This window comes from Colletotrichum costaricense (assembly GCF_030867565.1).
Source record: "Colletotrichum costaricense strain IMI 309622 chromosome Unknown Scaffold_7.1, whole genome shotgun sequence".
NCBI classification, from domain to species: domain Eukaryota; kingdom Fungi; phylum Ascomycota; class Sordariomycetes; order Glomerellales; family Glomerellaceae; genus Colletotrichum; species Colletotrichum costaricense.
This window is the reverse complement of record NW_026848236.1, coordinates 829,286-854,186: the sequence shown is the minus strand read 5'-3', so window position 1 is coordinate 854,186 and position 24,901 is coordinate 829,286. Positions and strand designations below refer to the sequence as shown.

The window sequence follows — 24,901 nt, the reverse complement described above, 5'->3', positions numbered from 1 at the left end:
TACATAGACGAAACGACACGTAAATAGTCAACAAGCCTTCATATCTTTCAAATCTTTTGTAAAATGCCATGTCCGCTCGGTACTTTCGGGTTGTTGAAAGGCCTCGAACTCTTGCTTTCTTGCCCACAGGCTGTAACTCTTGCGGCTGATTGCCTAGGTCGATTTCAAAGTGAGACCTTCAACGTAACTGTATTCTATACCCTATATGTCGCTATTGTGATTGGATCATGAATGGAAGGAGCAAGCGGTCTTGACCGTGCCTTCCACACGTGACCACGAGACGGGATGGCTAAGGAATAAAGACCCCCTCAACCCCATTCCTGTCACCAGCACATCAGGCGCCGTCTAGGTCGGGGGTGAGGTCAAACTGTGGCGTGGGTGGTGGAATGGTTCATGGTCAGCAATCAAGTACGCCCACAGCTTACTCGACGACAGGCTCAGCTCATACGAGAGTACCCGAGTTCGAATCCCAGCATGTGCACCAGAGATGTAGTCCCCCAATTCAGCATCGGGGGGGCGAACTCTTTTGATTTTCTTCAAGACCTGATTATATATGTATTCAAGGCATGCCTATAAGTATTGCTCGAACGTGCAATCTTCATTATAGTCAATGGCGATACCAAACTTCGACTACGTCTTGGCGACGCATGTAACAACCTCTATCTCTAGGTATATCTTATTATATTTCTGTCCACGACTTCTTGAGTAATCTCAGTGGCGTAGAGTCTGTTTCATCAACATCGAACCGTACGTTCATTTCCCGGAGGGATGCTTGACCGGTCCAGGCTTATGACTCCATGACCATCAGCTCTCTTTCTCGTCTTCTTCTCCGACTGCCTCCCAAGGCATCATGTACAGAAGCTCTATGACTGGTTCCTGGATGTTTTGTCGCGAAGATGCCCTCGAGGCCGAGGCAGGTATGAAGTGAGCTACGGATGTTCCGATCACCCGTAGACACTAAGGTATCTATCTTGGCAAGGGTTGAGATCACCACGTCAAGGCCAAAAGCTGTTCCGCTCATTCAAAAGTTGCCCAATGTGATGAATTGGGACAACCTATAGTGGCTGTAATGATCGCGGTACCTAACTGGGACCGCTCGCAAATTTGATCCCATGATCAATCTTGGTACCCCCTGTGCTTCGCCTCGCGAAACGGGGCAAACCTGACGTACAAGAACACACGATACATGATCATCGTCGACAGCATCCATACCGCCGTGAAGACTAACCACCAGAAGATGTCGTGTGCATCGAGCCAAATCACCTGGTTGCGAAAAGACCAGGAAAAATCGTAGTTCTCATAGTAGTCCCAGATATCCTCAGGGATAACGTCCCAGTGTGCAGCGTAGGAGAATGATCCCATGACGATGGCAACCGCCGTAATGAATCCCATCACCGTGCTGAGGCAGATAAGAGTCATGATCGAAACGGCTTTGCGGGGAGTGTTCGTTTGCGACTCGTGAAAGATCAAATTCCAGGCACGACTGTCCATGAGAGGCCGCCGGGCGCCGTTTCCGCCGAAGGGATAAGACTCCGCTGTTGGGAAATTGGCGGAAGTGTAGCTTGCCATTGTCTTGTGTTGTGCGTGTTGCAAGTATTTTAGCTTTGATGATGTTCCAATTTTCGGATTGGGCCGTGGTGATGAAGTGTGAGTGAGTAAGTCATCGAGAATGCGATGACACATAAAGAGGAAATTAAGTGAATTAATCGACGTATCTCCGGAAGATGTATCAGCTAGATCAAAGTGGCTACGAACCAACCTTTATGGTCTGACCCTCCGCAAACTGCGCTGTTCTCTTTTTAAGGTTGCGGGAAGCCTCGAACCTTCATCGAGCGTTGCCAGCGCCTTGCAAAACTCAAATGACTTCTACCTGGGATTAGAGAGAACTTATGGTAGCATAGTTATCAGTAGAACACATGTCCATTTTCTAATGACTAAAGACTTCCAATATCCACAGGCTCGTTGGCGAAAAGTCATTAGCAGAAGCCGACTCCCTGCTTTCAAGAAACACGGTCTTGCCGCTAGAGACCTTTCTGCTTTATTATCACGCCTATCACGGAAACTAAATTCCTTGTATGTTCTGAAGAGAATCCAACATTTTTCAGATCTATCAAGGGGCATGAAGATTAGCTCATGGAATTCTTGTTATTGTTCCATTGTCTGGTGCCATACACACCTCTATTTATCTGAGTAGCCAGGGCGGTGTTTCTTATGCCACCGATTCAGTCCTTAGGTTGTTCAAGATTGAAAGTCAAAGCTATTAAGCGTGTATTTGTAAGCGCCGAGTACTTGAAGAGATGAGGTTTAAGTCGGTGGAGACCACGCCATCCGGCTTTAGTCTTCCCGATGTCGCTCAGCTCCACATAGGCGCCGGACAATTACCCGCCTCACCGTTTTTGTGTATCAACTTCCCGGCACAACATCTCGGTTGGGAGGGTTTTGTGTCAACGCTAGCTTTGATTGGTTGGAAAACTTCACTCTGTAGATGTCGAGTTCGTCTTGAGAACAACTTGGCTACAGAAATCTTGCGCCCTTACTTGACATTCGTTCTATTAGCCTAGTTCAAAGGCCGTCTAGAGGTCGTCTGAAGCGGGTACAAGACTTTTTCACAACATCCTTTCCCAGCGCCATCAGGATGCAACTCGCCGAGCGCCAGGAAGCCGACTCGCTTGAGCGTGCGCAACCTACGGAAAGTAAGTTTTTGACTTGCCGTTAATACTCTCGTAGCGAGAAGGTACAATATGCTGATCTTAGAACCTTGACAGCTCTGGACGTAGCACAAGAGTCCCACAAGTACCCTGAGGGCGGCAAAGATGCATGGCTTGTTGTGGCTGGTGCATGGTGCGCCATGATACCATCCATGGGTCTTCTCAATACTCTTGCAGTTCTGCAGGCCTGGGTTTCACAGAATGAACTTCATGGGCTCCCGGAGTCGACAATAGGCTGGGTGTTTAGCACTTACGCCTTCTTCCTCTACTTTTGCGGCGCTCAAGTTGGTATGAGACACATCTCAATCAAAGTAATGACTCAAGCTGATAAATCTACAAGGCCCCATCTTTGACGCTCATGATGTGAGGTTCCTGGTGATACCCGGATGCGTAGGATCTGTGGCGTCTATGATGCTGATGAGTCTCTGCAAAGGTAAGGGCCATCATTTTCCCTCCTAAATGGCCAAAGTCTCAAACATTGCTAAACCTTAAATCTGTGCCAGAGTTCTACCAGTTTTTGCTCACCTTTGGTGTCCTCGGCGGCGTATCAGCTTCGCTTCTTTTCAACCCGAGCATCGCTGCAGTCGGGCACTGGTTCTCGGAACGTCGTGCTCTAGCTACAGGAATAGCCTGCACGGCTGGAGGCGTCGGCGGCGTTGTCTTTCCTCTCATCATTCTCTACATGGCTCCCAGGGTTGGTTTTCCATGGGCCATCAGGACGGTTGGGTTTATCTGTGCTGCCGCGTCTGTTTTGGCATGCACGCTCTTGAAGAAGAGGCTTCCACCAAGCAAGACATCCAGTGGCGCAATCGACCTCAAGGCGCTGAAAGAGACAAAATTCGGTCTCGCAACATTGGCCGTGTTCCTGATCGAGTTCGCAGTCTTCATCCCGTACACTTACATTTGCTTGTACGCTATCCATGAGGGCATCGATCTCCAGAAGTCTCTCCTCCTAAGTGCACTGCTCAACGCTGGAGCGATTCCAGGCCGTGCCCTACCGGGCTACGTCGCAGACCGATTTGGTCCCTTCAATGTCATGTGCGTCACTGCCTTGGTGTGCTCGGCATTCATCTTCGCGCTCTGGTTGACAGCGCATGGCGGAGAAGCTGCCACGACTGCCTTTGCGGTCATGTTTGGATTCTGGTCCGGAGCTGCCATCAGCTTGACGCCAGTCTGCATTGGACAGGTGTGCAAAATCGAAGACTATGGGAAAAGGAGTGGCACGGCGTTCTTTGTCTGCAGTTTTGGTGCCCTTGTCGGTGTGCCCTTCGCTGGAGCTATTCTGCAATGGTCAGGTGGCACTTATGACGGCCTTATACTCTTTGCGGGTGGTCTATACATCTTGTCGTTCTGCGCTTTTGCCGTTGCAAGAGGCGTAGCTTGTGGTTGGAATCCCAAGACCTTGTTCTAGACTTGAGTGAGACTCAGTCCAATATCTGGGGCCTTATTTCGTCAACGGAGACGAGACTTGTGGTCACTACGTATTAGATATTTTGATCATATTTGCATCAGCGAGAACAAGAGCCTCGTAACAAGCTTCGCTTAGTGATGATAGAGAATGAGAAGGGATGAGTCCGTATGTTCTGGGCTTTTGAACGGGGTTTTCCTCCAAGACAGCGATGAAATATTTCTTGCTTCAGGACTTGCTGTGCCCAAAATAGACTTAGAGAAACCAAGGAGCTGGAGTTTGTGATTTCTGATGCCGTCAAGTATCAGATTCCACGCATGAGTATACGAGCGATTCAGCAATGAATTGAGTCCATATTGATGTGCGTGAAGATGAGCTGTTTGCTGTCAACTTGAATTCCTCGAAGGCAAGACCGGGTACCACAGGGGAATAGGAGACTGGCAATTTAAATACAAGTGAAGCACTGGCGCACCATGGAGAGCTGTGGGACTATAACAGAGGTTTACAACTTGAATCTGATCGTTGTGTTGTTCTTGATCAGATTATTTGTCTCTGGCCTGCTATCCCACCGGCGCAATTTTGCGAGATCAACGCAACATGACTCAAGTTGAAGATTATTATCGTGCAAATGAAGTCTTTTCATAACGAAGAAACCGTAATGAGCCGTCTCGTCAAATATTAGGGGCTGAGTCCTTCGAAAAAGGCTATTGATGGCGACACTAACATGCTCGAGTCGTGACCTTGAAGCGCTGTTTCGGAAAAAGCGACGTCGGCAACCGAACCGAGCTGACCAAGCAAATTCCATTTACACCAAACGCCTATTAAGAACTCTAAGACCATAGCTTACCTTAAAATACACCACCTGACAGCGGCCGCCTCCACATCTTCCGATAAACTGGGCAATGCTCGCCTTACAACTACCTAGGCTAAGGCCCCCACAACTCACCTTAGAGAGATGCGGCAGTTGACATAGTTTGACGCTCATATTACTTGCGCGCGGCTGTGTGGTCTTTCCCTGCCAATACCTGTCGCGCATTTGAAAGCAGGACTCCATTCCAAGGCCCAGGGCCGGCAGGCAGCCTCCGCAAGGGGTTGTCGCAGACTAATCGGCGAGTCTTTTGATCACTCAACCTCAATTATGAAAATTAAAAGGGTTTTGAAAGTCGGATTTCTTAAGTATAAGTTGCGGCTTCTCTACCCTCTGCCCAGAACCTTTCCATTATCCTCACCGCACTCTCTTACCTCACAAACCAGTCGCTTCTCTACAGTCTCTACATTTTACAGCAACATTGCCACTGCATCTCTGTACTTCTGATACCCAAAAATCGTGATCAATCAACTCGCATCTTTAACAACTCGTCAAAATGCACGCCCGCAACGTTCTCATTCTCGCCCTTGGCGCCGTCGCCTCCGCCCAGAAGTTCGTGGACTTCCCCACCAGCTTGACCTGCAAGACTGGCGCTGGCGGCAAAGAAACTGCCACCATTTCAAAGATCGAAGCCCAGGATGCCGTGAAGGGCCCCAACGGAACCAAACAGGACGACTCTGCCGCCAATGTTGCTTCTGGCAAGTGCGTCAGCCTCTCTGGCATACCCTTCTACGGAGTAAGTAACAGCATGGGATATCTTCCGCATATTTACCTCTGGAACTTTCATGTGCTAATCAGACTCTTCTCACAGGGCGGCGTTTCTGGCAAGGGAAGCATCTACTTCGCTTACGACAAGGCGAAGGATACATACTACTTCTGCTCGGCGCAAGGAGCTGTTGACGAGTCGGGATGGCCCTCTTCTTGCACGGAGAACTGAGCGTGCTAGTTCAAAAATAGAATAACAAGCGAGCATTTGTCATTTCACATCTATTGAGGCCAATTCTGCCTATATTCTGAGTGTGAAATGATAGTTATTTTGAAGTACCTTATGAGCACATTCTTTACTGATGCAAACTTTGCCTGGAATGCAAAGAACCATGTTGCTTAACGACTCGGAGTGAGCGGTGCAATTTGGGAGAACGAAAAATCTTCGTCAATAAAATGCGAGTGAAACTCATAGCCAGACCGGCCAACTTCAATGGCGCTAGGTGGGGTCAATTGACGTCGCCTCGAATCAGCGCCGGCCTCCGATGAGGTCCGAATTTTAAGAGGCCCGAGACGGCGACGATTCGGGAGCGGACCGTTGGTAATCGAGCTTCTCACTTATCAATCAGGGATTGAATGACTAAGGAGCGAAGCTTAGACGATGGAAGTTTCTTCACATCGCACCGTTCCTGAGGACGAGTACAAAAAGAGGTGTTTCCTCCTTGACTGATTTGTCTTCTGAAGTTCTGTTGCCGATTAGCGACAGACAAGAACCCAACAAACGCCTCTGGCCTGCATCTCAACTTACACCGAAGTTCTACGACAACTTTTTATTCAAACCTACCAAGACAATTCAGAACAACATGTCACGCGCGATTCTCATCACTGGCGCCACAGGCAAACAAGGCGGTGCCGTTATCAGTGCTCTTCTAGCCAGACAGCCATCGGACTTTCTGCTTCTTGCAGTAACGAGAAATGCGCAGTCGACATCTGCCAAACGACTTGCAGCAAAGTCCTCGAACATCAAACTCGTTGAGGGAGACCTTGATGCAACCCCTGCGTTATTTGCTTCCGCAAAGGCCGTTGCCGGAACCGTTCCTCTATGGGGCGTGTATTCTGTTCAGGCAATGGGCGACCAGAAGTCAGACAGCGAGACAAGGCAAGGCAAGGCATTGGTGGATGAATCCATTAAGGCAGGGGTGCGGCACTTTGTCTACAGCAGCGTCGAGCGAGGCGGTGACGAACGGTCTTGGAGCAACCCTACGCCAGTACCACATTTCATCACGAAGCATCAAATCGAACACCACCTCCGCGACAGCGCCGCCAATAGCAAAACCGACATGGGCTGGACGATCCTGCGTCCCGTCATCTTCATGGACAACCTCATGCCAGGCTTCTTCGGCAAGGTTTTCTTCACCATGCTCCGCGACACCATGAAGGAGAAGCCTCTGTAGTGGATCGCGACCAAGGACATTGGCTTCTTCGCGGCTGAGGCATTTCATGACCCGGCTACCTGGAACAAGAAGTCGGTCGGTTTGGCTGGCGATGAGCTTACCTTCTCGCAAATGAACCAGACTTTCGAGAAGGCGACTGGCGCACCCGTAGGGACTACATTTGGATTGCTCGGCAAAGCTTTGAAGCATGGGATCTCTGAGATTGGTATCATGGTCAACTGGTTCAAGGATGAAGGCTACAAGGCGAATTTGTCACAGGTCAAGAAAGTCCATCCAGACATTCTGACTATGGGAGTTTGGTTGAAGGAGAGTGCATTTGTGAAGAAGTGAAATTATTCAGGCTAAGGATTCAGGAGGGAATTCTGTTGCATGACTACTGTAGTGAGAGCACTTAGACTAGGTAATGATGGAATTAATGTGGAAGCAAGATACTCTTCTTTGAACGCAACGGCCAATTAGTAGTTGCATGTGATATATCATATCGATAAGTGATTTGCAGAGGGATGCAAAGCCCGGATGCAACACAAAAGACCACTTGTTGCATCAACGGCTAAAGTTGAACACCCACAGAACCACCTTGTCCAGTGACGTCACCTGCACACATCAGGCAACTCAATCGACTCCAGGACGATCTGCCGGTGAGATGGGCCGATTGTAGCTAATGCGAGCTTGCTAGCCCCTGCCTCAACCTTGCATACAAAAGTCCGACCCGCGCGGGAGAACAACTCTGGGGTCTTCAATCATACCTCACCTTTTTCATGGTGTATTTCATAAGTTGGCCGGCGGGAAGAATTACTGATCTCAAAGAGCGGGCAGCAACTCCATGCACACTACTCACAAATTGCAATACCCAGCGAATTGCTGCCGATTTTAAGAAAACTTAAGAGAACTTGTGCTTCTTCAATGCTTGATAACACAACATGGAAAAGATACGGCTGTTCCCCTATACTTAGTTCTCTGGTTCTTCGAAAGCGCATTGCAACATCGCGCCCGCACCGGACTAGCCGTAGAAGGCATCCTGCATTTTTCAGTACAACCTTATAACTTAACCTTCCAACTCCGGACTTACCGACAAACAACAAAACCGGTTTATAGAAGGAATTATGCTGATCAACGGGTTGGTTGACAATTCTCACAAATAAACTTCAGGGGGTTCTCGGGGCACGCTTCTGAATCGAGTCATGTGGTCTGACTTAAATATGGATAGTTGGGCGGTTCACTGCGGGGATAATGTCGCATGTATACAACTCTACAGTAATTATACAGTACTTCGGAAGACTTAAGCCGACTGCACTCAATAAGCCAACTCTATTTCTGAGGACCGATCGTCATCGGCCACGGGCTCTCGTGCGATTGGCCTGCAATAGTGGCGCATAGTGGTTAACGAGAGCGAAAGCAGAATATCGGACATCGTAAGATCATGGGTGTCTACTGCTAGATGCTACCTTCTAGACTCGATGGAAATGCAACATGGTAAGTGAGATATAAGCCGCCTAGTTCCTCCCTGGTCTTCAATGCCTCAGTTCCTGGTAGTTCATCCCATCTTGACTCTCCAGCCCACCAGCGCAGCATTGTCAGCTTAACTTCGTTCACACATTCTTTCTCGGTCAACAAATCTCAACAATCGCTTCCAAAATGAAGTTCGCTGCTGTCTTCCTCCCTCTGATCCCCGCCGCTCTGGCCGGAGAGTGCATTCGCGACGGCGGCTGCCCCGGCTGTGGTCAGGTTGCCAGCGTCAGCTACGTCCAAGACGGAAGCACCTCCACAGCCACGGCTGCCTCCTACGGCTCCGTCACCTTCTCCGACACCACTATCACTGTCAAGAACACGTCCAAGAAATGGCTGTTGTTCTGCAACTACGGCTCGGCCTGCTTCCCCGTTGAGGCCGGCGACACTTGCACCTCCACCCGCCAGTCGTCCGACTCCACCGCTCTCGGACTTCAAGTGTGGTCCCAGTAAAAAGGTAAGTTCTGACCGGCTAAACGTTTCTAGCAGTGAATGCCAACTGACACGGATGCTCAGGGACCTCCAAAACGTGCGTCTGGGATCGGCATGGCAGCATGCCGCTGGAAGCTTGGACAAACGCGCGGGTGTGACAAACTGACAGGAGTCAGGCGGGGTTGATGGTTCCACGTCCCGCAGTCGTCCCAATTCTGTGCACAGCGCCTGAGATGGCGAGTACGAATACGTGGATTGTACACTTTGTGGCACCTCCACAGGCAAATAGCTGCCAATGCACTTGGTCTGCCAAATGACTGAGGGTGTTTAGAAACCAAGAGACATCGAACAGCATTTACATTTTTCACGATGAACCAAATGATACCTTGTCTTGTGCTCTGTGCATTGTGATATTTATAGACCATGGCCATTCTCGACGACAGGGTTGATGCTCGTTAAGCTACCCCTTTCCCCTGTCGCGCGATCGGCACCCCTGAGAGGATCTACTTAAGGAGTGACACTATGACCCGGCCTTGTGTTGAAGCTAGACAAGGACACCGAATATGTAGATCAAGTATGTACATGTAAAGGAATTGAAGAAGAAAATGTGGCCACACTTAGGTGACGTTGTCAAAGAAATTGGGTTCAGCAGAAATCGTGAGCCCTAGTTGTAGGCGTCTGCCCGTTATCGTCGCATCCTCAAGACTGCTTGCTCTCGATTCATGTCTCTCGTTCGTCGTTCTTGTATTCGTCTCATGATAGATCTTCAACATTGAGAAGAACGCTCTGCTTCAAAGGAACAAAGCCTTCTCTTCCGAGTTGCCTCAGCAGCTCAACCGCCCGCGATTGGGGTTGCGAGACAACAGAAAGCTCGCGATAGTGATGGAAGTTATCCACGAAAGTCTTCTCCGGGAAGTGCGTGCGCAAAATGTCGAGGACGGTATCAAAGTTGAAGGGCTCAGCCCAAGCAAAAATTCTCTCGCTGCGAACGTTTGGGAGCACTGCAGCAGCTACGTGAAGTCGAGCGTTGTCTTCCACGTCGACGAAATACTCTGCAGTCTGTATTAGCTTCTCGTATAAGCAAAGAGTGAACATTTTCCTATGCGCTTACGTGGTGGAATGCTTGCTAGACGGTCCACGTGCGTTCCGTTCCATAGACTCTCGATGAAGGATGAGGTTGACGAATGGCCCTGATTGGCCGCATCCAGAGCTCTTCCAAAGTTGGTTCCGGGAAGCACTAACACCCAATCAGCCTCATTGCACAATCCAAGTATCGATAGAACTGCAGGTTGCTTACCGCTGCTGACTATCAAGTCATAACGTCGCCGAATATTTTCGTGATAAAACTTCCACACTGCCATCTCAGCTTCCACCTTACTAGCGGCATATATATGCCACGCTCGCTGAGGGTGGTACGGAGCCTCCCTCCATGCTATTTCCACCGACTCAGTGTTCCAACTGTCGGAATTCACCTCGATTCCCTTCTTCTCGGGTTGAGGGAGAGCTGCAGCAACGGAAGAGCTGGTGAAAATGAACCGTTTCACACTCGCCGCTTTGTTGGCGGCCTTCAGAGCATTGAGAGCCACAGTGATGCTGCGAGGAATGACGCTCTCGGGATTTGGGCTAAAAGACACCGGGGAAGCAGCATGGATCACAGCAGAGACGCCTGTAAGGGTGTTAGCCTCCCTGAGGTATAAGTAAGAGCTTCGACACATTCACCTTCAACCGCAGCGTCAAAGGCGCCCTCCTTCTCCATGTCCGGCAATGAAACCAACATGAAGTCACCCTTTGGTCTCTGTCGCTTCAGCGCTTCTGGTAGCCAGGCGCATTTAGTAACGTCGCGAACCGTTCCGCGGACGTTAAATCCCAGCTGCAGCAGTTCATTGCAGACATGGGAGCCGATGAAACCGTTTGCACCCGTCACCAGGACCATTGAGCCCTTTGGAATGGCGAATTTTCGTTCCGGAGTCATATTGAAGAAACCTGGGCTGGCAATATTGACTGTCCTTTACAAGGATGACGAGTGCAGAACCACCGTGGCTGTTCGCAGAGCCAAGAAATGTGGCTATTTGTCGAGATGGCTGCGTTGCTGCGCGCGGTGACCGCCAGGCATCCCGTCGAGAACGAAAACGAAAGCAAGCGGATGATTTTATAAACTCTACTGACTTTCCAAGACTTTCTGAATACATCTTAGGCTCAAAAAAATCTACCCCGCCTTTTTATTTAGATAGAGGTTTCGTGTCTGTCACTTGTGACATTTTTCTGGTGGTTTGAAACAGCCTTTTTGCCAGAGACCGTTGTCGTTGAACGCCAAGTGGGACTCCTGGAAAAGGCCCAAGATGACAGAATGGGACCCAGAGCCGATGCACCCCCACGACATATCGCGAGAGAAGAGATACTCGCGCCGATAAATTAATGCGACAGCAATTGGTTCTTTGCGGATGAGTCGGCATCAGAGGAATTTTTCCATTCCTCTAAAAGTCTCGTCCGAACATTGAGGATTCGTATGGCTGACAATGGGTTCCAAGGGGTTGTAGTTACGCAAGACTTGACATGGGACTCAAACAATACCAGAAACATGAATTTTCCGACTGTCTACCAGAAACGATACACGCTGCAAAGTGCGGTCTTTCTCAATTGCTGGATCCAAATTTGAGGCCTTTTCTTCTTACGTGTATTTTCTTTCGCACCAAAAGTTAGTTTGGCAACTTGATATGCCATGTTGCGGCGATCCCCGCCCCCACTTCGTGACAATTACATGCAACTTCAGGTACTCTGAAATGGCCATATGTTGCAAGGATCTCAAACCCGCCAGTCTGCTTTTACTCAAGCTACGGATTTTCAAACAGGTTGCCATTGTGTGGCGCTAGTCGAAAGCGAGAATTTGTCATTTCTTACTCGACCTCCTCCAATTGGCCATTCATATCATCTTTTCCGAAGATGTCAATCGTGCGAGTGCACTGTTAAACTGCCTGGAAGAGGAAAAAGCCTTGAGCCATGGAACAAAAGGCTGCTTACTCGCAGCTTCCAAACTCATTCAAGAGTGCCATGATGGTTTTAAGGGGGAAAAACAAGGAGCATTTTCTCAAGCTGATTATCCGTAAGAGGCCGTTGCAGGGAGATCAGGAAGTTCATCTCGAACAGAAGTGAGTGAAAAATCTCTACTGTTTACAATAGCGGGTCCTTGTTGGATGAAAGCGTTCATTAGATTATCTATGGTCTTGACTCTACCGGTCTGAAGATTTCTTGATGCTAACTGCCTTAATTCGTCTCCTCGATTTCTAGTCTCAGCCTGTACATAAGTTTGCCACGCTACCTATAATACTTCGCAAATTATAGACCCACGTGAAGGGAACCCCAGAACGATACTCTACGGGAAAACCATCAATCGCTCGCTCTCCATGGCACTTACACCATCTTGACGACCCTGCCTGCCCTTCAATGGGGATATGATGGCTGACATTCTACAAAACAATGTTTTGCGTCGGTCAAAGGCCAATGTGAGCGCCTTTGCACTTGTGCATCATCTAGCAGACCTGGATGAAGCCAGAAATAACATCGTAGGCGCCAAAATATTCAGAACAAGGGTAAACGCTCGCACCATGATAGGGTGCGATCGTTCCACATGTTGGCCATGGTATAGATACAACGTCTGCAAACGCTGCACTGCTACGACCTCATGATAAGAACGGCATCCGCCGAGAGTGCTAATTATCAAGTCCGGGGCGCTGCCCGGGTACAGGGCAAAACTTCGGTCCCGGACGGGGCTCCTCCTCGCTCTCGTATTCCGTAAAGATTGGTCGAATACAGCGGGAAATATGGGGCCCTTAGCGGCTCGCACTTGATCGGAGACCGGCCGTACGCAAACGTCGAATGACATTCCACCTTCAAATAGGCAGTCCCCCTTACGTAGAGGAACCTAGTCTTGTGCATTACTCGTGTGGTAGAGTAATTATGTAAGCAGTGTAACCTTTTGTTGGACTCTTGCAAATCTGCCACGATGAACATAATGGCGATGGTCTACCGGTTAAGAGCCGCCGCTCTTCTTTGGCGCTGTATCTTTCGACACCCTAAGGGAAAATATGCAATCGCAGAAGGGGAATGATGCTCCCGCCAACCAATTCTCATGCACGCAATGTCGAACACGAAAACTCAGGTGCGATCGCGCCCGCCCGCGCTGTGGACGGTGCGCGAGGCTTGGGGACAGCTGCGACTATCCACAGTCGAGAAGAGCGAATGTCGGCAGGAGGAAACGCGTGCATGAGCTAGAGGCTAAATTAGGTACGTCAGTTCTGTTTTTACCGCGTACAATCACACTGGATTTGTGGCAATGATGTTCCTTGGAACCAGTTAGTCTTACACTCTTATTCTTATAGAGCAACTTGAGCGACTGGCAAAGACCGGAGACAACCCTTCTGCCTCTGAAAATGACGAAAGTCCGCCTCAGCAAATTGCCGGCGAGAGTGCCGATTGCTTGACGAGAGATTTGCCGTATGCGACGACATCTACCAGCGGTACTCCAGATCAAAATCAACCCCCACTAAACGACAAGACGTCTTTCACAGATTTACTCTCCCTCGGGCTTTTTGAGCAATCACCGTCTCAAGACGTCATTGAGTTTCTGTGAGAACTGTCACTAATTGGTTTGAGATGATTGAAGTCATCACGTTTCTAACTCTACCGGCAGAACGAGGACCTACTTTGAAAAATGGCAATACGCTGCGCCAATGCTGCACCCAACTCGGTATACCATGTCATTGTACTTGCCGCCTCATATGCAGCCTCCAATGTGCCTACAATACATCGTCATGGCCTCCGGCGCAGAAGTAACCAAGACTCACAGGCAGCTCGCCATGCCGTTCTACCATCGCGCAAAGGCATATGTAGAAGCCGATGAAATGAGAGTGAGTTGTGCGGCCCTTTTTTACCGAGGTATCGGCGAATTCTAGCTTGACCGTGTTGCTGACACAACCCAAAAAAAGGGTGATGGACAGTTCTTTGCTACTGTAGCACATGCTCAGTGCTGGACACTGATCGCCAACTTTGAAGCCCAGCAACTCTACTTTGCGCAGGCTTCAATGAGTCTTTGTCGAGCCATTAGGATCGGTCAGATGCTCGGCCTTCACCGGGTTGACGGGGAAGGCGTCGATGCGATGTCTTTGCTTCCACCTCCACAGGACTGGTCTGAGGCAGAGGAGAGGCGGAGGACATGGTGGGTAATTTACTGCTCGGATCGGTTGGTTAGCGGTAGCACGGGCTGGCCGGTAATGATCAACCAGCAAGATGTAAGTAAACAGCATCTAACGCCGTACCGTACCTACCTCGTTGGAGAAGACATGATACCTAAGGTCTGACCGTTCGTGCTCACATAACTTTTTGCAGATTACTACACATCTCCCTGCGTCAGAAACGGCATTTGAAACAGGCGTCGAGGAGCAGACGAGCCCTCTGACGAGCATTCTCCTACAAGAAGGCCGCGACTTCTCCGCCTTTGCAGGACGGGTCCTGGCCGCGGCATGCTTCTTCCAAGCCTTTCAGCACTCGACACGGACATTACCAGACGATGGCCTCACCGACCCACGTACAAGTCGGAACTGGAAACGCCACCGTGAGATCGACAACGACCTAGTAGGTCTCCTTGCCGCCCTCCCGGACGACCTGACGCTCCCCCGGAATATCCAAAGCCGCAACGCCACCTTTGTCAACGCCATCATCCACACGTCGGTCATTTTGCTACATAGAGCAGCTCTCGCCAGGATAGAGTCGTCCGGACTGCCGGAGCACATGGCGAAGCAGAGCCAGGCGAGATTGATTTGCGCCGCCGAAGAGATTCTGAACATCATCCGAATGATGCCTGATATCACGCAGACGCTCAAGAATCCCATGATGACCTTCTCCATATACACAGCCTCTCTCGTGTTCCTCGAAAACTGGGATACGTCCGCCCAAGACTATCGACGGCAGGATAACCTTGATTTTATCCTTCGCATCATCATACTAGCCGCCAAGGCGTGGAATAATCCCGTCACGAAGTCTACAGCAGTTCAGCTCGCGGTGGATATGCGACAGCGAGGTCTCGAATCCGAGGTAGTTGACAAGGTAAGCATTCGCAAAGCCCTTTTCCCCCCACCCGGAAATCCCTCACAAGACTGTACTGATTCAGATTTTGTAGGCAACTGAATTGTCACCAGGCCTTGATATGGAACCTATCATGGCAAAGGGGTTGTCTTCATCCTCCAACTTTGTGTACCAGGTCAAGACCGCGGACGATGCAGCACACTAAAATGCCTGATTAGTAGCTGAACCGCAATGGCTCTGCTCTTGAAAACTAGCTTATGAAGGACCATCGTTATGTTGGTAGCCCTCAATATTGTAAAAAGTCGAATGCCTGCAAATTGCATCGCTTCAGGTATCTAAAGGCTACGCCGTCAATTCGCATTTCAAGAATTGGCAGGCAATACATCAAGCAGTAATACAAGACTTTAAACGCTGATTTGCGCGTTGAGGGGCGGCCAAATCACTTGTAAGTTGTTAATGCCAGATTCTGTTTCCACCGTTTCTCGCAGTATGTATCGTGCTTGGCGCTTCGCATAACGGTGTCCCAAGAAGGCTAGCGGACTTTTACCTAATACAAAACGGTCCGTTTACACCACTTCCCTTCCTGTTCATCTGTAAACCAACTCGCTTCAGATCATACACAAATATTCACACACACTCACACACTCACACAAACGTACGCGAAACTAAATCATGGAGGAATGGACAGAGCCCTCCGTCGCCACCCTGCTGGAGAGAATCCTCCCTGAGTACCCGGACTTCAAAATGCTCACACCAGCCACCAAGCGACTTTTCTGGACGCTCAATGGCCCTCTCGAGAGCGCAATTCAGGTCACGCCAAACCACTATTACGAGCCAGGGGACGTGATGGAGCCCTACTTTCGCCCTATATCTGCCGAAGAATCTGCGAGCGGTCTCGAGCCGAGCTGGCACCCTGTATCGCAAGAGTCTCTCATGGCGCCCCCCGTCACAACCGTCACCGTCCGAGTCGAGGCACTCGACTCATGGGAAGAGCTCTGGGTCGAGTTGAATCGCTACTGCGTTGCAGATACCTTGACGGATCCCAACCGGCCCCGGGCTAAAGACGTTCAGCTTGAGGTGACGACGGCGGGTACCTTTCTCACGATACACGAGTACATCTCTGTCGTGCACCCGTGGCTCATGGGCATGCGCGAGAGGATTCTAGACGCCTTGGGAAAGCTCGAACGCCAGGCGGGGAAGGTTTTGTGGACGTCCGAAACCAGTTTGGCCGTCCATTTGTTCGGTGGGCCGATTAGAATCGGGACTGAAGACGGGTGGGCTCAATGGCACAGAAAGCCCAGCCCACCGCGAGCGGTCGAAATGACCTTAGCTGAGGACCAGGAGGCCTCGCGACAAGTCATGGAGAGAATGAAGGCGAGATCTGCGGCTCGAATACGTGAGCTGGAAAGGCTCCGCCAAGAAGGGGGAAATTGAGATAGGCTGGTTCATCTGCTGTGTACATGTGTATTCCATTATTCATCGCACTTTTCCCATTTTCCTAGCCCACGATAACTAAAATATTGAAAGATGAGAGTTCCAGCACAAATGTGTGATACTTGCTCATTTACTGCGATGGCTCACAGCTTGTGTAGAAGGTCTAGAAGGTCCAGCTCCCCACAACTCCAGAGCCTTACTACCGAAGGGCATCAAGCAATCGCTTCAATAACCTGTCTCAACAGTACTTGCAGGCACCGGACGGGCAATATCCGTGGCTACAAGTAAACTCGCAGAGGTCCTCATAATAGGCTAGATTCTCAGTGACATTATCATCTGGACAGCCGTGGCGCCCTGTCAGTTCCGGTATACCGTCAGCCGGCTCTGAGGCGGACCCCGTGCAGACGCATGCACCAGCAGGACAGTGATTGAAGTCACAGCTGTATGAACACAGGCCCTTGAGGTTTTCTGTGATACCTATCGCGTTCGAGCCGCCGGTACAGGCAGGAAAGGGAGCCGCTGTGGAGGTGCTTGTGGTTGTCACAGAGGTCCCGGTGGTCCCCAGAGTCGAGGTTCCTGGGACCGTGGACGTCGAAATGACCGCAGGCGTGGACGAAGCGGATGTGAGTGTGGACACGGGAGATGTCGAAGTCGAGGCACAGATTCCAAACCCGTCCTGGCTGCGTGGACGTCAGTTTTACCACATTGGCCAAAGATGGAATTCGAGACTCACCACCCTCTCTCAATATGACAGTCGGCAGGCTTCTCACCGCAAATACCGTTCACGTTGCAGCACCTCCCCCACTCGGCCGAGCACCTCATTCCCTCCGCGCCACCGCAGGTACCGTCTTTCGTCCACTTTGTGCCGGCCGGCTGTTCGTCCTGCTTCCAAATGTCGCAGTCCCCATCCTGGCAGGCAAAGAGACCACAGAAAGCGTCGCCCGTGCCGCATCGACCGTCTAGGCTGCAGCAACTTCCCCAGCGGCCAGCGCAGACGCGGAAGCCGTAGTCCTGTCCACATGTACCGTCGGTGCTATAGACAGTATCGCCCACGCAGTCGCCCTCGTAGCAGGTTCCAGGGGCGCAGTCCTCGCTAGGGGTCAATATGTCGTGTTAATCTCTTGTAGCTAAGGTAATTCATCACATTGGGGTACGGCCACATACGTCGAATCGCCGCAGGTCCACGTCTCCGCGTTGCAGCACTGCTTGTCGGTTCCGAGACAGGTAGCGTTGTTATGACGAGGGTCGCAGAGACCATCAACAGCCCTAATGGGCTCAATAACTAGGTCAAATAGTTAGTCGATATCATGAAACGCATATTCGCGCCTAGTGGTAGTAGGCACTCACATCCTGAGACGCAGTACTCGGTTTGGGGCTTGATGTTACCGCAGTCCCTATCAAGACTTGGGTTCAAAGTGAAGAAAAGGTCGCTGGGCATATCGTAGCGCTGAGCAAGCTCCGAACATGTGTAATAGCTAACATCTTTTGGGGTATCGGTCCAGTACCGGCAGTTGACCTCGCCCGGGTTAACGATGATAAGGGTACCTTCAGTTGGCCCGGAGTCGTCATCGGCCGCGGCAATGCGCATCTGAGAAAGGGAATCCCAAGTATAAGGCTGGCATGACTTCCCATCTTGAGCTGAGGAGAGATGTGACAAGACAAGAGAGGAGGCCATGGCCAGCGAAAGGACGGCACCGGGGCGCGAGATTGCAGCACCGAAATTGAACGACTCCATGGTATCCTCTCGTGCTTGCAGCTTGTACGAACGGTCTGTCTGCAGAAGGAGGTTCTAACGGAGCCCTATTCGACCTCGGGGGTTCGGATTGATAGTTAAAAGGGCTCGATCGGCCTCAAGGACCTCCATTCTTGCCGCGCTCCCATTGCCCTGCGCCGCTCGGTACCGCCACTGCATATCTTCATTTCCTGTACGAGCGGCACGGCTGAGAGCTCCCCTGCGACAGATATGAAGAGATTTTCCGCAATTCTCTGTTGATTGGCTTGTGTTGTGGGCAATTTGGATCTTGGCGTTGGTGGTGTTGAGTCGAGAGCCTAGAGCCCGCTTTGCTTCTCGACGACGGAGCACCTGAACAGTCCTTTCAACGAATCGGCGGGGCAGGCAACATCGTACCTACCTTTTTAAGACAGTGCCACGGTTCATCATCTTAGTCCAGCATGAACTTGTCATAAGTAGCAGGTGAGTCATGATAAAAGTATGTAACCATGAGGCACAGTACTGATCGGGTGACTACTTCCTTGTGGAGTTACAGTTGAAAACGGTGAAATCGGATGATTCGTGTGGCACAGTTTAGGCAATAGGCTCATTTTGCGCCGTTAAAGAGCGGGACGGACCGCGACTTCCAAGAAGCAATCTAAAATGTACGTAGCTATCCCGAGTCTGCCCGCCAACCAAAGTTGTTGCCAACCAGGCAAGACTGCCCCGGCTTGCGGATAGGACTGTTAGTGGTGGGTCTTGCGCGGAACAGGATGGCCGAGTGAGGTACCTACCTAGGCACGGACAGCAATGGGGCCATAATTTAAGCATGTCCTGTGAAAGTTCCTTCCCGCCCCTCCCCCTTGCATTCGAGGAAATGACAAAGACCCTTGCCCAGTCGCCTCAACCGCCGTTGGTGATTGAAGATTATCCGGACGCACCGCAACATGGGTTGCTCTGCAGAATCCGACATTGGAAGGTGGAGGGGAGGCAAAATGAACAGGGCACAGCAGTATCATTTCTCCCCTCTCCGGACTTACACGATGTGAGGTATTCAGCTACCCTAAACCAAGGCCGAGCTGAGACGCGCATGTGCAAAAGGAGGCTTACTTATATCGGCGAATGTCCTCGATCTCGGCACGGCTGGCCAGGAAGCCAGGACCAGCATCCGTCTCGTTATCGGTATCAGGCTGGACGTCTCGACAGCTCGTGGCTGACAAGGAACGAGCAAGATCAGAAAGCCCGTCATCTAGCAACGCCTAGTGCTTCCACCCGAAGATTGCTACAGTATCAAATACATCCATCGCCATGGTTTTGCGGCATTCCGCCCTCGCTGTGTGCCTCTCGGTTCTGCTCGCTTTAGATCAAAACTCTAGCCAGGCAAATGCACAGTACTTGCAGAATTTGGACCGCACCCGTATCACTAATCCTGCGACCAACATCCAATACGATGGCTACAGATAGTGAGTCTCTCTCCGTCTTCTGTTTCTGTGCCTTCTATTCCGCAGTATACTCATGGTAGACGGCATGCTCACAATTTCTCAGCAAGGCCGTCCCTGACAACCGGGCCGCCTGGCGTAATGTTATCGACCTTGGCCGCACCGAAATCATCTATCTCTATTACAATTGCTACTACATGAACAACATCTGCGACAACGTTGACACCTTCCTGAGCTCCCCCCGCGGCCAGAACCTCCACCCTGGCACGACCATCCCCGCTGACCAGTTCACCTACGACTTTGATACCGGTGAAGAAAGCTGGACTCACCAGTCCGGCCGCAGGGAGAAGTCTTGCCCCAAAAGTTGGGGTAAAGCGCGGAACTGCCCCGAGCCGAGCACGAAGGTTCCCTTCCGCCACGACGGCCCCTGGTGGACCAAGGATGTCGAGGCCGTCGGCAACACAAACATGCTCAAACATGAACGCGACAGTCAGACCAAAAACATCATCAAGAGGTCCGGGATGCGCTATACCTGCGATGAGTTCCCCCCTGCTACCTGGGTCGAGGGTGGCAGCGGCTGGGCTAACAACCAACCTGCCAACACTCGGTGCGCTGGTCATGCCTGTCTTGACCCCTTCGCTGTTGTCGTCAACGGTAACCGCGTTTCCGTAAAGGCCGAGCAGGACTGGCAGGCTAGATCGCACAAGACGCTCCGCGACGTCCTTCTCAGCAGAATCGAAGCCCGCAACAATGAGTTTACGTGGCACGATCCCCGCAACCCGCAGAGGGATACTGCCTTCTTCCGCTTCGCTGCCATGGACATGGGGCCCGACGGCAACGCAGCCGTGGTCTTCAAGACAGATACTACTACTGGCATGGATAGTAACCATGAATTCATTTCTCAAGCAAGGAAGCGCGGGCTCAATATCACCAACCCGGACGAAGATGGGAACCCGAACGAGCCGACGCGGGTGCCCCATTCACGGTACGGCCCCAGCTTTGAGGAGGCATTGAGGCGCATGCGCGCCGGCCATTATCGTGTCGTCGAATATATCCCTGCCGAATTCAACGACTCCTCTGTGACAGCTGAGCCGACTTTTAGGGACATGACTGATTTGCGGATGCGGTCGGCTGGCTCAGGCGACCTACACACCAACAATAAAACGTCGCGACGCTTCGAGAAGCCGAAACGGCAGGGGGAAAAGGTACCGGCAGCCATTCATGAACGCGCAAAGCCTCTCCTAAACGCGGCTTCGTCAAGTGATCTCGAAAAAGCCCGTGGCATCGTGACAATCGCCATCGCGGCCTCGTCCAAGCTCAACAAGGCCCGTCTGAATAGCCCACTGCGAAATCAATACAGACTCAAGCCCGGTACTGTCATCGGCGGAGCAATTGTGAACGAGACCCGCCGCACCCGCCGCGACGACCCCGAACCACCCCCGCTCCTCGAGATTACTGACGAGATTGCCTGGGCCGCCGCACTCCTGGCCGAGGCCGAGGCTGATATGCCCCAGGACGGTGTTAAGGTTCCCAGCCGCAACATCACACGCCGCGCGGCCGCCGGCTCGTACTGGATGGAGTCTATCGCTCGCAAGGGCATTGTCCCCTGGGGCGATGAACCCTCGTACGCTGTGTTCCGCAACGTGCTCGACTATGGCGCCACGGGCAACGGCGTGACTGACGATACTGCCGCCATCAAGCGGGCCATGAACGATGGCCGGCGTTGTGGTGAGAAATGCAACGGGTCGACGGTCAAGAATGCCATCGTCTACTTCCCACCCGGCACGTATCTCATATCCAGCACGGTGCCTCTTCCCTTCGGCACGCAGGTCATCGGTGATGCCATCAACCGACCAGTGCTGGTCGCCTCCAAGACCTTCATTGGTCTCGGGGTGCTTTCCACAGACGAATACACAGGCGGCGGGACTGGCGCCGACGGGCACGACCAGCAGTGGTATGTAAATACGGCCAATTTCTATCGTCAGATCCGCAACGTCATTATCGACGTCCGCCCAGCACCGCCCTCTGAGGAGGCGGCATGCCTACACTACCAGGTGGCCCAGGCTACTAGTATGCAGAACGTCGAGCTGCGGGCCGGTGCAGGACAGAAGGGCCTCTTTGCCGAAAATGGCAGCGGCGGCGGCATCTCCGACGTCACATTTGTAGGTGGCGACGTCTGTCTGTACGGCGGCGAGCAGCAATTTACCGCCCAGCGGCTTGTCTTCAGTGGTTGTGACGTCGGCGTTCAGGTTATCTGGGACTGGGGTTGGGTGTGGAAGTCAATAACCATGACCGACGTGAAGACAGGCTTCAAGTTTGTGCCTGATTATCCCGACGGCAGCATAGGGTCATCGCTGATTATGGATTCGTCCTTCACGAACGTCGGTACCGTCGTCGTTATTCAGCCGCCGTCATCCAAACCAAGTTCCGGAAGCACTGGTCTCGTACTCGAGAACATCGCCATGTCGGGTGTCACCACCGCCGTCGCTGACACGAATGGCCGCACCCTGCTGGCCGCGTCTACGAGGCTTGACGAGTGGGTACTGGGCCCCGTATATTCGAGCTCAGCCGATGATGGTACACGCTCATTCTCATCTGGTGGCAAGGTCGGCAAGTATCGCAGAGATAGCGCGCTTCTGGACGCTCAGGGTGCCTATTATGAGCGTCCCAAGCCACAATACGAGGACCGCGGCGTGGGCGACTTCCTTCACGTTAGGGACTTTGGCGCTATGGGCGACGGCATAACGGACGACACGGCTGCCTTCCAGCTGGCCGTCGATTCAAGCCAGGGCAGCATCTTATTCGTCGATGCCGGCTCGTATATTTTGACGGGGACCGTGACAGTACCAGCCGGCGTCAAGATGGTCGGCGAGACGTGGTCGCAGATCGTGGCCCAAGGTCCGGCCTTCTCCGACGAGAGTAAGCCTACCCCAATGCTTCGCGTGGGTCGCCCTGGCCAGGTCGGCAACGTCGAGATGCAGGACCTTATTTTTACTACAAAGGGCCCGACAGCTGGCGCCGTGCTCATTGAGTGGAATATGGCTGCTGATGCAAAGGGATCAGCGGCCCTCTGGGACTGCCACGTCCGGATCGGCGGTGCGACGGGCACCGATCTGACGCCTACGGAGTGCCCAGCTCTGGCTTCTGGCATCGCCCCGGGCTGTAATGCTGCTAGTCTGATGATGCACATTAAGCCAGGCGCATCGGGATACTTCGAGAACATGTGGCTGTGGGTGGCTGACCATCTAATTGATGACCCAGACCTGGAAGACGCCAACAACACCATGGTACAGAACTCGATATACGTTGCTCGCGGCCTGCTTATCGAGAGCACCGAGCCCACATGGCTCTACGGCACGGCATCGGAGCACGCGATCATGTACCAATACAACTTCCACAATGCCGCGAGTGTCTTCGCCGCCATGATCCAAACAGAGTCACCGTACTACCAGCCAACCCCAAACCCGCCTGCCCCTTTCGCTAGCTCCGTCGGCCTCTTCCCTGGTGACCCGGACTACTCCTGCGCCGTTGGCGACGAGTTCAGTGGTTGCGATGAATCGTGGGCCGTTGTGATGCGCGGCTGCGAGGATATCGTCATTGCTGGCGCTGGCCTGTATTCGTGGTTCTCGACCTACGCCCAAGATTGTATTGGCGGACAGCTGTGCCAGAAGGCACTGGTTCTTCTTAAGGGAAACCATGCTAGCGTGCGATGGGAGCATCTCGTTACGATAGGCGCCAAGTATATGGTCATTATGGACGGCAAGGGCATTGCGGCCAAGGACAACCTCAACATCGATGCGCACCCCTTCTGGTCGCAGATATCGCTGCTCGACGTCACTAGCGACGGAGAGCAGTATAACGACATCCTCTGGCTTGACCCGTCTATTTGGGATATGGAACAACCTGAATTCTCTTGCGAGCCACCCTGTCGTGTCAAGATTCCGCCATATACAGGGGCGACTACTACCGTCAATTACCCACTCATGACCGTCAGCCAGGACGCGTGGACGAGTACAATTACGGTGCGGCCCATGACGCTATCCAAGTTGGGCTTCGAGGTAATGACCATCGGGGGTTCCAACGTGAAGAGGGACAGTGGCAGCCTGAACCGCCGAGCCTTTGAGGGCTTCTGGCCCGTTCCCGCTACGACTGCCGCTTGGCCCGTCGTTATTTACAACGGCCCGAATGGTAAGGAGTCAACGGCGAGCCCTAAAGCGCCTTATCCGACGCAGCCTCCGTCCATCGAGCCTGGCTCGCCACCGCCGCAAAACGGCGCCTGGCCAGCAAAAGCCCTCCGGCCGCGCATGGCCGCCGCTGTAGACCCCAACAAAGAGCTGGACGATCGCCTCAAGGACTGGATGTGCCGGCAGGCTGCCGAGTCGCCCAGTTACTACGACATGGACATGTTGGACTGCCCGGGAAGGGGTGGAAACAACAACGACTCGGGACAGATGCCGATGGGTGACGGCACTGGATGGGACGTCCCCAAGATTTCAAACAACGGCACCATGAGCCTGCCTGGGTTTTTCCCCTGGGGCTCAATGTTGAGTGAGCTTGGGCGCATGTGCGAACAGCCGCTTGAATCGAAGACCACCACCACCAGGGCGCAGACGACTCAGCCTTCCCAGCCCACAGCAAAGCCGCTCAAGCAGGCCGACGCCAAGCACAACAATGTGAAATGCTACGGCGAGGGGCGCAAGATGAGCAACATCCGGCTGCAGAACGGCATCAACTCCTTCTGCAAGAACATTGGCTCCGACGTTGGCGTCCAGGCCCGCGACCTAGATGGCAGGGCCGCCGCCGGGCAGCAGCAGCTCATGGGCGGATACAAGAAGGAGTCCATCAAGCCCTTTTCTGGACAGGAGGAGATTAGCTTCAGCTTCGAGGTGCTCGACGGCTGCTCGTGGACGTTCAGCATGGACGAGTGTACGCGCTACTTCAAGACGCCCGTCGATAGCTGTAATTGCGGCGGGGAGAATGGTAAGCAGGGCGGTTATGGGAGTAACAACTGCCTTAGGTGGAAGACTGATCCGAATCGCTCGGCGTACTAGTGGTTCTCGAGAAGGACAGCCTTTGTGATCGAGTGTTCTTTTTGTGAATTCTTGTATATCTATTTATTTCAGATTCTCTTGGGACATATTAGTTGCTCCACATTTTA

At 52.2% G+C, this 24,901-nt stretch overlaps 11 protein-coding genes across 11 annotated transcripts; 7 read left to right on the top strand and 4 right to left on the bottom strand.

Annotated features, from left to right (window-relative positions):
• Positions 1-1,116: 1,116 nt before the first annotated feature.
• Positions 1,117-1,569, bottom strand: CCOS01_07492 (uncharacterized protein; the record flags this gene model as incomplete). The annotated part of the gene is made up of 1 exon (XM_060455657.1): positions 1,117-1,569. The coding sequence occupies one exon, from the start codon at positions 1,567-1,569 to the stop codon at positions 1,117-1,119; it is 453 nt and encodes a 150-aa protein (XP_060313549.1).
• A 1,066-nt stretch (positions 1,570-2,635) lies between these two features.
• On the top strand, positions 2,636-4,119 carry CCOS01_07491 (uncharacterized protein; the record flags this gene model as incomplete). The annotated part of the gene is made up of 4 exons (XM_060455656.1): positions 2,636-2,693; positions 2,766-2,996; positions 3,049-3,141; positions 3,212-4,119. 4 exons carry the CDS (start codon positions 2,636-2,638, stop codon positions 4,117-4,119), a joined length of 1,290 nt encoding a protein of 429 aa, XP_060313548.1.
• A 1,361-nt stretch (positions 4,120-5,480) lies between these two features.
• CCOS01_07490 (uncharacterized protein) lies at positions 5,481-5,921 on the top strand (the record flags this gene model as incomplete). Its single annotated transcript, XM_060455655.1, has 2 exons — positions 5,481-5,720; positions 5,796-5,921. The coding sequence occupies 2 exons, from the start codon at positions 5,481-5,483 to the stop codon at positions 5,919-5,921; spliced, it is 366 nt and encodes a 121-aa protein (XP_060313547.1).
• A 631-nt stretch (positions 5,922-6,552) lies between these two features.
• CCOS01_07489 (nucleoside-diphosphate-sugar epimerase family protein) lies at positions 6,553-7,473 on the top strand (the record flags this gene model as incomplete). The annotated part of the gene is made up of 2 exons (XM_060455654.1): positions 6,553-7,095; positions 7,144-7,473. 2 exons carry the CDS (start codon positions 6,553-6,555, stop codon positions 7,471-7,473), a joined length of 873 nt encoding a protein of 290 aa, XP_060313546.1.
• A 1,305-nt stretch (positions 7,474-8,778) lies between these two features.
• On the top strand, positions 8,779-9,102 carry CCOS01_07488 (uncharacterized protein; the record flags this gene model as incomplete). Its single annotated transcript, XM_060455653.1, has 1 exon — positions 8,779-9,102. One exon carries the CDS (start codon positions 8,779-8,781, stop codon positions 9,100-9,102), a length of 324 nt encoding a protein of 107 aa, XP_060313545.1.
• Positions 9,103-9,834: 732 nt separating this feature from the next.
• CCOS01_07487 (NAD dependent epimerase/dehydratase) lies at positions 9,835-11,053 on the bottom strand (the record flags this gene model as incomplete). Its single annotated transcript, XM_060455652.1, has 4 exons — positions 9,835-10,133; positions 10,193-10,318; positions 10,379-10,747; positions 10,801-11,053. The coding sequence occupies 4 exons, from the start codon at positions 11,051-11,053 to the stop codon at positions 9,835-9,837; spliced, it is 1,047 nt and encodes a 348-aa protein (XP_060313544.1).
• Positions 11,054-11,676: 623 nt separating this feature from the next.
• On the bottom strand, positions 11,677-12,005 carry CCOS01_07486 (uncharacterized protein; the record flags this gene model as incomplete). Its single annotated transcript, XM_060455651.1, has 3 exons — positions 11,677-11,824; positions 11,856-11,912; positions 11,980-12,005. The coding sequence occupies 3 exons, from the start codon at positions 12,003-12,005 to the stop codon at positions 11,677-11,679; spliced, it is 231 nt and encodes a 76-aa protein (XP_060313543.1).
• A 1,211-nt stretch (positions 12,006-13,216) lies between these two features.
• Positions 13,217-15,364, top strand: CCOS01_07485 (binuclear zinc transcription factor; the record flags this gene model as incomplete). Its single annotated transcript, XM_060455650.1, has 6 exons — positions 13,217-13,267; positions 13,436-13,704; positions 13,769-13,985; positions 14,064-14,366; positions 14,464-15,180; positions 15,254-15,364. 6 exons carry the CDS (start codon positions 13,217-13,219, stop codon positions 15,362-15,364), a joined length of 1,668 nt encoding a protein of 555 aa, XP_060313542.1.
• Positions 15,365-15,831: 467 nt separating this feature from the next.
• Positions 15,832-16,593, top strand: CCOS01_07484 (uncharacterized protein; the record flags this gene model as incomplete). Its single annotated transcript, XM_060455649.1, has 1 exon — positions 15,832-16,593. One exon carries the CDS (start codon positions 15,832-15,834, stop codon positions 16,591-16,593), a length of 762 nt encoding a protein of 253 aa, XP_060313541.1.
• Positions 16,594-16,831: 238 nt separating this feature from the next.
• Positions 16,832-18,328, bottom strand: CCOS01_07483 (uncharacterized protein; the record flags this gene model as incomplete). Its single annotated transcript, XM_060455648.1, has 4 exons — positions 16,832-17,273; positions 17,327-17,686; positions 17,758-17,875; positions 17,941-18,328. 4 exons carry the CDS (start codon positions 18,326-18,328, stop codon positions 16,832-16,834), a joined length of 1,308 nt encoding a protein of 435 aa, XP_060313540.1.
• A 1,284-nt stretch (positions 18,329-19,612) lies between these two features.
• CCOS01_07482 (LysM domain-containing protein) lies at positions 19,613-24,794 on the top strand (the record flags this gene model as incomplete). The annotated part of the gene is made up of 2 exons (XM_060455647.1): positions 19,613-19,767; positions 19,850-24,794. The coding sequence occupies 2 exons, from the start codon at positions 19,613-19,615 to the stop codon at positions 24,792-24,794; spliced, it is 5,100 nt and encodes a 1,699-aa protein (XP_060313539.1).
• Positions 24,795-24,901: the final 107 nt, after the last annotated feature.